Here is an 11,460-nt window from a genome sequence, read left to right as displayed (position 1 = left end):
ATATATTTATATATTAGGGTCTCTGTGAATCCTTAAAAAGTATTAAAAAGTCTTAAATAATATATACTGTTATTGTAAAGGTATAAAAACATTACATTTTTGTAATTTTGGAAGAGTGGCTTTAACTTTCATCTGGGTCGATCTGAAAGAAAGAAAGCCTGTGCTGTAGCTCTGATGTCGAAACTATGTAAACTGCCGTGCTCAACAAGTGTCTCTAAAGCTGCATTTGTTCAAATGCCGAACTCGCCTCATAGGAAGTTGTTTACCGAGGGGGCCCGTTGTAAAAAGCCGCACACAAAAGTAAAGTTTTAATTGTTTCGTAGTACTAGCCATCAAGCTAAGAGCTATTTCTCTGTCTAACAACACCATCGGCGGACACATTTATGACAGATCGAAAGACGAGTGCGCGACAGCCGCTTTCCTCTACAGATGGCTGAAGCCAGTGACGGCAACAAAGAATGTTTATTGATAACGTATGGCAGATTCAGAGATGGAGATGACTTGAGGGAGGAGTTGCTTTTCCTTGTAGTTCCATGTAAAGCCACAGCTGAAAAAAAAACACGTAAGGAGGGCTGGAAGCGCTCATCAAACGTGTCTCCCCCAGTGTGCAGTGGACGCACTGCATATTACGCCGTTATTCACTGGCTAATTCTAGCTTAAGAGATTTAAAAAAAAAAGGGAATTCATGGTCACCGTCGATATTAATGTGTAAATACATAAAACAACCCTTAAGCTGCAAATTACAAAAGCTTAAAACAAAACACAATTGGAACAACAACCCTGAATCGCTACCGAAAGCTGTGAAACCTGAAATGGAAAGATCTGACTCCAAAAAAAAATCTCGGAAATGCCAAACACTTTTGATGGCTCTCAAAAGGGGAAGGTGCTGTCCACGGTCTTTGAACTGCGAGATGAGATCAGTGTATTTTTTCCGAAGGAAGAGTGCAATGATCTTGCCCACAGATTCTATTGTAGGGAGTTCCTCATGAAACTTGTACGCATCAGTGACTTGTTCCTGGAACTCGAGAAATTGCAATTACTGATCACAAACGCACACCTGTCCCTGAGAAGATGTGATGGTTATATGTGTCATATTTAAACCTCTTTTTTTTTTTCCTCTTAGGGAGTTAGTCATGTTTTACAAACCTTTTCTGTAGAGGCGATTAAAAAAAAAAAAGCTGACACAGCACACCACTGCACACAAGGAAATGTGACGTCTGCTTTTAAACCATCACCATAATGAGCTGGGGGGGGGGGGGCGGGGAGAGCAACTCGGCAGCTGGTGGACTCGAACCTGCGACCTTCTTCAGTCCGCCACCACTGACAGTGTGCAAAGACAATACATGTATATTACTTCTTTCCCAGCAGAGAAACTTTAAAAACCACCAATCTGGAGAATTAAACAACATACGATTACCTGCAGCTACTCAGATGACTTTGTGCTTGCAGCTCACTCGTGTGTTTCTGAAAGCGTCCTTAAGCTGGATTTTTAAACAAGCCGCAGCCTCAAAGACGACGTGTTTCTAAACTCTCGAGGCCTTCGCTGCCACTTGTGGCTTCACAGAGGTTTTGAGTCTTTAGTTATCCTGCTGCAGTAACACTAAAACAGAAACTGAGCCGCCTGCAGAGTGCACTGCTCTAAAGCCTCGGCCTGCACTGTTGTCTCCGTCCCCTTTCCTTCTTATAGCAGCTGTTTCCTTCTCTTTCTATTGCAGATTTCTGGTTGTGTCGTTCGTGCCTGTTTTGCCTAAAATCCTTCCGTTTAACGTGTTCTAACACAACGAGCACCGTCTTTTAAGGGGGAGAAATGGAGATGCTGAAAGGAAGACAGAACAGATATCTGTGATGACGTGGGTGAAAATTGTGTCAAAGATATTTGAACCAAGATATTTTTTGTTATAAATAAAAAATTATACCTAGAAAAAGAGTAGGACACGGATCAAACTGAGGCCCGGGGGCCAAATCTGGCTCAGAATATGATTATATTTGGCCAGCGAGATCATATCAAATGTTTACTAAAGTTGGCCCACCAGTATATAGCCCATATATACTGGCAGGATTTGTAGTATTAGCAGTGTATGCAGTATGTTGTTGCACATACAATTTTTTAAATTTTTTATTTTTTGGCATAGAAACATAATCGAGACATAAAAGGAAACAAATACTACTGATGTGTGTAATATTTCAAATTTAATTTCTCATGTTTTTATAATATTAAGCCTCAGTTGTTCCAGATTCAATGTTTACGCAAAACTAAAATTTGTTTCCATATGAAAAAAAATCTACCTTACAGATCTGGAGAGAAGGGAAAACATGCACAATTGCCGTCAATTTTTCAATGAATATTGAGTTTGGCATGTGACGTCGTCCCAGTTTAAAATGAAGGAATAAATTGTCACAGTTTGTAATAACCCTAACAGTCGACACACTTTTCACCAGTCTCCTCGGCCTCATTCTGCCCTTCACTCTCTGCCCTTCGCCATCACTTCAACTTCCTTCCTTCATTTCCTTTTACGTCCTTTCCTCACAGCTTTGCTTCCAGAACATCATCTTCACGTTTCTTTGGATCTGTCTTTCAGTTCCTGATTTTCATGATTCTGTTGCTCAAATAGACGTTAAAAAAAAAAAAATAACTTTTTTGTTTTTGTTAATTACAAAAAAAGGAATTGGTCTGGAAACTTCCCCGGGGATAAAAGCCAGTCGTTTCATCTCCCCACCACTGCACTCAACAGGTGAATCCTCCTCATCTTCATCTTTATCCGCCTCTTTTTCTCCTTTTTAGCTTCTTCTTTTTCTCATGCTGGACTCTACTCCATCCCATGAAAGAAGGATGAAGAGGTGTGGAATAAAAGGGAAACTAATCGAACCTTATTCTTAACGTTTTGGTTCTGCTTTTTTTCCTTTTACTGACTCTGAACACAAATTAGTTTTTTCCCCTCTCTCACCTCTGGTTTTTCATTATTCATCACATTCAATCTCTTATCTCCTGTTGCAGCCATCTTGGGCCTCAGATGAGCCTCCCAAGTGTCTGTCTTTGTATTTTTATTTCTTTATTTTGCCTGTATGGGCTTACAGTAGTTTCTAACTCTACAGAATTTTTATGTTTGAAAGCTTAAGAGTTTGGTTTTTTTTTTCAACATTTGTCCTGAGAAGAAGGTGTAAATGACCCTGTTCCTTGTTGAGAGGTAAGACTTTGTTGCCGCTGTTATCTGTATTTTTGAAACGAAGTAGAAAGTGTCTGTCTGGTTGATGGTTGTTTTCACTCGGGTTCGTGTTTAACCTTGGTTTTCCAACTGTGCTGGAGATTGAGGACTCGCCTGACCTTCAACTCTTTCATCAAAGAACAGGCCTTCAGTTCTTCTCTTAACATTTGTGTGTGTGTGTGTATCTGCACCCCCACAGGACCAACTCCGACTCAGCCCTCCATACCAGCGTAATGAACCCTCCCACAGGAGACCCCTTCACCACAGGATGCCCCACCCTGACGCCACAAAACACCAGACGCACAGGTGAAAAACAAACGCCGGGGCTGACAGTTGGTACTTAAATCGATTTTGAATAATTATTTCGGTAACACGATCATGGAAGTGTTCTTCAGCGCAAAATTGTATTCAAACCACACCCAGGTTACAGGATCACTATTCAGCTCAACAGTTTTTAAAATAAAATACAAAAATATGTACATATTATATTATTTTTATAGTGACCTTATCCTTTACGCTTTCCTATTGGAATTTCCCCAAAAATAACTGAAAGCATAATATTCAGTCATACGAAAAAAAATTAGTAAATAATATCAACAATCGTAGTGCGCCTTTTGAATCTCTTGAAAATGGTTAAATAAAAATAGAATTCAATGACCTTAATATTTTTATAGTTTGCATTTATTGCACTATTTGAATATATATATTATATATATATACAAATAAAAATAGCATTTATTATTTGTATGAGAATATATTTTTTTTATAGGTATGTATATATTCTTATACAAATAATAAATGCAAACCGTAAAAATAGCATTTATTATTTGTATGAGAATATATATTTTTTATAGGTATGTATATATTCTTATACAAATAATAAATGCAAACTATAAAAATAGTAGTATTTATTGTGACTAATATCGCAAAGAAAACATAGGCCCAAATTATTTAGACCTAAAATTCACTTGCTATACAGTAGTTAGCATCAGTGTTATAGTCAGTAACCCAATCCAAGAACTTTGAAGCCTGGTTCATTACAGCCCAGCTCAGACAGTAAACATACACAGTAAATGCCGTTAGTCTCGCTGTTGTTCTTTAGAATAAACTATTATTGATGTCATTGTGGTTTTGCCACTGCGCCGCTTTCCGTTTCTGTATGAGTTGATGTTATGTCACTCCGTGGTGAGCATTAGCTGGTCAAAGAGATTTGTGGTGTTGTTGCACCGTTTCCTTTTTGCTGACTAAATACCACTCTCCTGCTGTTCCTCCTTCTGCCTGCTTTACTGAAAACCCGCGCTGAGTACGCACACCTCAGCCAGAATCTGTAATCCTTTGAAAAGGCCGCAAGTGTGTGTGCACGAATCGTGGCGTGCTGCTGGATGATGGTGTTGTAATCGTTGGGTTAGGGCAGTGGTTTTCAATTATTTTCTGTCATTCCCGCCCACCCCCGCAAATTGAAATACTATTGAGAACCTGATGACTTATATTTTAACTGTACAAACCACTGTATGAGTTGCTGCCCCCTAGTGACTGTAGGCTTGTTATCATTCAAACATTACAGCAGTAGTACACTGCCATATTCCATTGGAAGCCCCTCATGCCCCCCCAGAGGGGGGGCCGCCCCACTATTTGAGAAGTACTGGATTAGGGTTTGATGTTCTGAACGACGTTGCAGTGGCTCTCCCACAGTTTACCTCACAGTTACATGTGTGACAGATAGCAAGCTTGGAGCTCTGTTGACTCACTGTGGAGTACTTCAAAGCACATTTCATTTTAGTTCCCGGTTTATTAGTGTAATAGGTTAATCTGGAGTTTTCTGTCACAGAATGCAACGTGCAAATTCAGCCTGAGCTAGTTGCCGGTCGGGTCTGTTAGGCTGACACCTGTCTGATTCCAGTCACTGTCCGCTCAATCGGTGTATTCCTAGTCTCTGACGGACCACGACAGGAATTTGAGACACTTGTTTTTCCAACTCACTAACTTCGGTTCGTATCTCTGTAGGTCAGGGTGATGGAGAAAGCAGACGAAGTAAGTTAGATACGGAGACGAATGAGCAGAAAAGACACGTGCACGTGCTTTCAACCAAGCATGAGATTATACTACGTGCTTTCAACCAAGCATGAGATTATAGGTGTTTGGATTGTTCTTTATTTTGTCCTGCAGTGTTTCCATACCCCGTGCCTCCAATTGAAGAGAACGTGCTGGACGAGGGGAAACTGCTCAAACCGTGGGACACAAAGAAGGTGCAGTTAATAAAACAATTTTTATTCTTACATCCCTGCCCTTTATGTTCAATGGCATTTCTCCAGAACATACTTACATACAAGTTTATACACAAACTTTTTTTTTTATTATTATTTCTCTGACTCCAGTTGCCTCTGCTTTCATCCCGACCAAAGTCCTGTGAAGTTCCAGGCATCAAGTAAGTCCAGCGTTCCTCATTGCACACGCATTAGGACTGTTTTTAAAGCCTCTCTCTGGAAAAAAAAGTTTTGGTTAAAACGGCAATTCAGTAAAATCATACAAAACCTGTCTCTGATTCTTCTGCCACAGTATCTTCACCTCTCCGGAGCAGCCGTCTCTGCCGACTCACGGTGTCCCCTCAGCTCTTAACACGGGTGGATCCTTACCTGATCTGTCCAGCCTCCACTTCCCCTCCCCATTGCCCACTCCCCTGGATCAGGATGAGCCAGGCTACCCAGGATCCTCTTTGAGCGGGGGTAGCAGCACTGGGAACTTGACCTCCACCCTGACTCAGCTGGGCATTAACGCCGCCAACGTAGCAGGAGGCAACGGCAACTTCCACCACACACCAGGTCTGAGTTGGTTGTATTTACCTGTGTCTACTGGGTCGGTTGCTCGATTGGTTGGGTGGATGAATTTAAGTTGCCTGGTTCCGTCATGGGTAGTTGGTTTAAGGGTTGAATCGATGGTCGATTGACCTTTTTGTCTGCGCTCATTCTGGACGGTCCGCTGATGAACTGTGTCCTCTGTCCTCAGGCTTCCTGGCGTCTCTACAGAGCACACTCAGTAACTCGTCCCTGCAGTCGTCGCTCAGCAACCCCAACATCCAGTCGTCTCTCAGCAGTCACTCCTTCTCCAACTCCCTTAGCTCCGCCTCACTGCACTCCCTCAGCAACCCCTCGCTGCAGTCCTCTCTAAGCTCCTCCCCGTCCCTTCCGTCCTCTCTCAGCAGCCATTCGCTGCACTCATCCCTCAGCAACTCCTCGCTGCAGTCCGTGTCTGGCAGTAACGCCGGCTACGGGGGCAGCGGTGTTGGCGGCGTGGGCGGACCTAGCTCAGGCTCTTCCTCTTCCTCCTCCTACCAGCCACTGCTCAGTGGACAGGGTCAGCCGGGGACGCTCAGCACGTCGCCACGGAGACGGGCCCAGCTTTCCCCGCTTATCCTACCCATGGGAGGAGAGACGAGGAGACATCACTCCAAACAGTTCTCTCCCACTATTTCCCCTACACTGTCTTCCATCACACAGGTAAAACATACCGATGATTCCCGATAACCTAAAAATTGAAAATGACACATTGCTATTTTTTTTTTATTCCTTCACACTACTAAAGGTCTTCCATCCTCCAAAGGGAGTTCCACTGGACACCAGCAAACTGCCTCTAGACCAGAGGCTTCCTCCATACCCCCTCAGTCAGTCCCATCAGCACCAGCACCCGCCCGGATCCCACCCGCGTTGATGTTATGTCACTCCGTGGTGAGCATTAGCTGGTCAAAGAGATTTGTGGTGTTGTTGCACCGTTTCCTTTTTGCTGACTAAATACCACTCTCCTGCTGTTCCTCCTTCTGCCTGCTTTACTGAAAACCCGCGCTGAGTACGCACACCTCAGCCAGAATCTGTAATCCTTTGAAAAGGCCGCAAGTGTGTGTGCACGAATCGTGGCGTGCTGCTGGATGATGGTGTTGTAATCGTTGGGTTAGGGCAGTGGTTTTCAATTATTTTCTGTCATTCCCGCCCACCCCCGCAAATTGAAATACTATTGAGAACCTGATGACTTATATTTTAACTGTACAAACCACTGTATGAGTTGCTGCCCCCTAGTGACTGTAGGCTTGTTATCATTCAAACATTACAGCAGTAGTACACTGCCATATTCCATTGGAAGCCCCTCATGCCCCCCCAGAGGGGGGGCCGCCCCACTATTTGAGAAGTACTGGATTAGGGTTTGATGTTCTGAACGACGTTGCAGTGGCTCTCCCACAGTTTACCTCACAGTTACATGTGTGACAGATAGCAAGCTTGGAGCTCTGTTGACTCACTGTGGAGTACTTCAAAGCACATTTCATTTTAGTTCCCGGTTTATTAGTGTAATAGGTTAATCTGGAGTTTTCTGTCACAGAATGCAACGTGCAAATTCAGCCTGAGCTAGTTGCCGGTCGGGTCTGTTAGGCTGACACCTGTCTGATTCCAGTCACTGTCCGCTCAATCGGTGTATTCCTAGTCTCTGACGGACCACGACAGGAATTTGAGACACTTGTTTTTCCAACTCACTAACTTCGGTTCGTATCTCTGTAGGTCAGGGTGATGGAGAAAGCAGACGAAGTAAGTTAGATACGGAGACGAATGAGCAGAAAAGAACTACGTGCTTTCAACCAAGCATGAGATTATAGGTGTTTGGATTGTTCTTTATTTTGTCCTGCAGTGTTTCCATACCCCGTGCCTCCAATTGAAGAGAACGTGCTGGACGAGGGGAAACTGCTCAAACCGTGGGACACAAAGAAGGTGCAGTTAATAAAACAATTTTTATTCTTACATCCCTGCCCTTTATGTTCAATGGCATTTCTCCAGAACATCCTATAAGTTTATACACAAACTTTTTTTTTTATTATTATTTCTCTGACTCCAGTTGCCTCTGCTTTCATCCCGACCAAAGTCCTGTGAAGTTCCAGGCATCAAGTAAGTCCAGCGTTCCTCATTGCACACGCATTAGGACTGTTTTTAAAGCCTCTCTCTGGAAAAAAAAGTTTTGGTTAAAACGGCAATTCAGTAAAATCATACAAAACCTGTCTCTGATTCTTCTGCCACAGTATCTTCACCTCTCCGGAGCAGCCGTCTCTGCCGACTCACGGTGTCCCCTCAGCTCTTAACACGGGTGGATCCTTACCTGATCTGTCCAGCCTCCACTTCCCCTCCCCATTGCCCACTCCCCTGGATCAGGATGAGCCAGGCTACCCAGGATCCTCTTTGAGCGGGGGTAGCAGCACTGGGAACTTGACCTCCACCCTGACTCAGCTGGGCATTAACGCCGCCAACGTAGCAGGAGGCAACGGCAACTTCCACCACACACCAGGTCTGAGTTGGTTGTATTTACCTGTGTCTACTGGGTCGGTTGCTCGATTGGTTGGGTGGATGAATTTAAGTTGCCTGGTTCCGTCATGGGTAGTTGGTTTAAGGGTTGAATCGATGGTCGATTGACCTTTTTGTCTGCGCTCATTCTGGACGGTCCGCTGATGAACTGTGTCCTCTGTCCTCAGGCTTCCTGGCGTCTCTACAGAGCACACTCAGTAACTCGTCCCTGCAGTCGTCGCTCAGCAACCCCAACATCCAGTCGTCTCTCAGCAGTCACTCCTTCTCCAACTCCCTTAGCTCCGCCTCACTGCACTCCCTCAGCAACCCCTCGCTGCAGTCCTCTCTAAGCTCCTCCCCGTCCCTTCCGTCCTCTCTCAGCAGCCATTCGCTGCACTCATCCCTCAGCAACTCCTCGCTGCAGTCCGTGTCTGGCAGTAACGCCGGCTACGGGGGCAGCGGTGTTGGCGGCGTGGGCGGACCTAGCTCAGGCTCTTCCTCTTCCTCCTCCTACCAGCCACTGCTCAGTGGACAGGGTCAGCCGGGGACGCTCAGCACGTCGCCACGGAGACGGGCCCAGCTTTCCCCGCTTATCCTACCCATGGGAGGAGAGACGAGGAGACATCACTCCAAACAGTTCTCTCCCACTATTTCCCCTACACTGTCTTCCATCACACAGGTAAAACATACCGATGATTCACGATAACCTAAAAATTGAAAATGACACATTGCTATTTTTTTTTATTCCTTCACACTACTAAAGTTCTTCCATCCTCCAAAGGGAGTTCCACTGGACACCAGCAAACTGCCTCTAGACCAGAGGCTTCCTCCATACCCCCTCAGTCAGTCCCATCAGCACCAGCACCCGCCGGGATCACACCAGCCTGTGTCAAATCTGTCCGGCTCTCAGCAGAGCCAGCAGCCTCCTGGAATGGTCTCACATCCCCATCACCACCAACAGTTGCATCGCCTTCAGCAGACGCGGCCAAACAACCAGCCGCAGCAGCATCAGCAGCAGCAGCAGCAGCAGCAGCATCATCATCAGCTACAGTCCATGCAGCAACTCCATTTGCAGAACCTTCGCAACCAGCACATGCAGCAGCAGCAGCAGCAGCAACAACAGCAGCAGCAGCAGCAATTTGGAACGGTACTAATCTGACTTCTACAACAGCGTCTGGCTTGTATTTCACAGCACTGTGACGACGAGGTTTCAGCAGATTCTAACACTCTGATCCACAGAAGCACATCGGACCGCAGGCGAGCACCGCAAACACGACGCAGATCAAGAGCGAAAACACACTGGCGCACTGTGTCCAGAGCTCCTCGCTGTCGCCGCACTGTCACGTCAAACGGGATCCTGAACAGCAGGGTGAGCAGCAGCAGCAGCGAGTAGGCATCCTCTCGCCCCTCCAGCACATCAGCCATGGTCTCACCTCTGATCTTTATAATGTGAGTAAGACACTTTTGGTATGAAATTTTCAAAATTCAGCCCCTCTTGGAGCAACCTGTGGCTTTCGGCCTCTTTGGTCTCACACCTCAAAAAAAAACAAAAAAACAATTTCAGTGTACGTCATCATCAAGATCTGGCCTTTTTGGTCTCACACCTAAGGAAAAAAAAAAATTTCAGTGTACGTCATCATCAAGATCTTATCTTTGTTGTATAATATCTCCAGAAGAAAAAAATGATATTACATCGTAGCCCACAGATGTTCATCCCTTGTTGCCTTGAAATGGGTTATTTGTGACTTCAGCGTTTAAAATTATTACCTCATTTAAACAAACTGATAACAGAAGGCAGCTGTAGACATGTGTCCCTTTAAAATTCAACAGTGACATAAGAGTTAGGAACTTAGGATTCTGTGGATGTACAGTACATTTTATGTGCAAAGTTAAGTGACTCAGTGACTAAACTATTTCTTCCATCTCAGCATCCAAGGAGACCAGCAGTTGGGAAGTGCACTGCATATTTCAGTGCTTTGTGTCGCTGCCTCATACAGCAATATCCCTAAACACACTAAAGAATTCAGATAAATAAAATCAGCACAAAGCAAGTAACACATATTCAATAAAATATAATAATATAAGGTTCTGACTTTGAGAATGGACCTTTGTTAAATAATTATTTGTTATATTTGTAATTTACTCAAATATTTTCTCTGTGTCTCAAAGTCTAAAAAAATGAATATAATGACTCACCCCCAGCCCCAGTTTATGTTCATTTAAATAAACGGTGATGTCAAATGGGCCGGACCAGTACATCATAACATAGTTAGCTATAAATAAAACTAAGTCCATGTTTGTCCCCTTTGTTATACTGTACAAAGTATATTAGAAAATAGTCATATATATTGAAATATCATTTGTAAAGACATCACGAACTTAAAGTGTTGCATTTTTTTTTTATTTCAAAATTCATCAAGCAGACCGGATTGAACTCCCCAGTGGGTCGATTTTGGCCCACGGGCCGTATGTTTGCCACCCCTGATTTAAATGAACACTGTCCTAGTTTCACAAATGTGTTTTTCTTTGGTTTCCCTGTAGGATTCTCTGTTTAACTCTCTGCTGGACGATCCATACCTGAGTCTACAGCTCTCCAGCAAGTCTAACAACCAACAGGTAAATCAAACAGCTGTCATTATTTTATTATTTTTTTCCCCCTAAAGATCAAATGATTTTTCAATTTTCTAAGTGATGCTAATTTTCTTCTGGTCCTGTCTTCAGTTCACAGCAGAGAACCAGGGTGACAGTCTGTCCCTGAACCACGGAAACATGAGCTGCGGGAACAGTGACAAGAACCAGTTCCCCTCCAACAGCCAGGGCTCCATGGGTTTGATAGATCCCAGCGAGCAGCAGCAGCAGCACCTCAACAACCAAAATCAGAACTACGGTGGAGACGGAAGGCACAACGTGCCCAACATCATACTCACAGGTGAGCGGGCTGACGG

The 11,460-nt window shown here is 44.3% G+C and overlaps 1 protein-coding gene across 1 annotated transcript in view; it reads left to right on the top strand.

Annotated features, from left to right (window-relative positions):
• LOC103388972 (CREB-regulated transcription coactivator 2) overlaps positions 1 to 11,460 on the top strand; it is a 20,145-nt gene that overhangs the window by 5,159 nt on the left and 3,526 nt on the right. Inside the window, exons 5-16 of the mRNA XM_017038056.2 lie at positions 2,664 to 2,732; positions 3,403 to 3,509; positions 5,208 to 5,234; positions 5,370 to 5,449; positions 5,579 to 5,628; positions 5,760 to 6,022; positions 6,207 to 6,445; positions 8,751 to 9,194; positions 9,279 to 9,662; positions 9,755 to 9,964; positions 11,057 to 11,131; positions 11,237 to 11,444. Of these exons, the coding sequence (XP_016893545.1) occupies positions 2,664 to 2,732; positions 3,403 to 3,509; positions 5,208 to 5,234; positions 5,370 to 5,449; positions 5,579 to 5,628; positions 5,760 to 6,022; positions 6,207 to 6,445; positions 8,751 to 9,194; positions 9,279 to 9,662; positions 9,755 to 9,964; positions 11,057 to 11,131; positions 11,237 to 11,444 (2,156 nt within the window). The remainder of the gene's footprint in view (positions 1 to 2,663; positions 2,733 to 3,402; positions 3,510 to 5,207; positions 5,235 to 5,369; positions 5,450 to 5,578; positions 5,629 to 5,759; positions 6,023 to 6,206; positions 6,446 to 8,750; positions 9,195 to 9,278; positions 9,663 to 9,754; positions 9,965 to 11,056; positions 11,132 to 11,236; positions 11,445 to 11,460) is intronic.

This window comes from Cynoglossus semilaevis, chromosome 13, assembly GCF_000523025.1.
Source record: "Cynoglossus semilaevis isolate Cse_v1.0 chromosome 13, Cse_v1.0, whole genome shotgun sequence".
Lineage (NCBI taxonomy): Eukaryota > Metazoa > Chordata > Actinopteri > Pleuronectiformes > Cynoglossidae > Cynoglossus > Cynoglossus semilaevis.
This window is presented reverse-complemented; position numbering and strand designations above follow the sequence as displayed.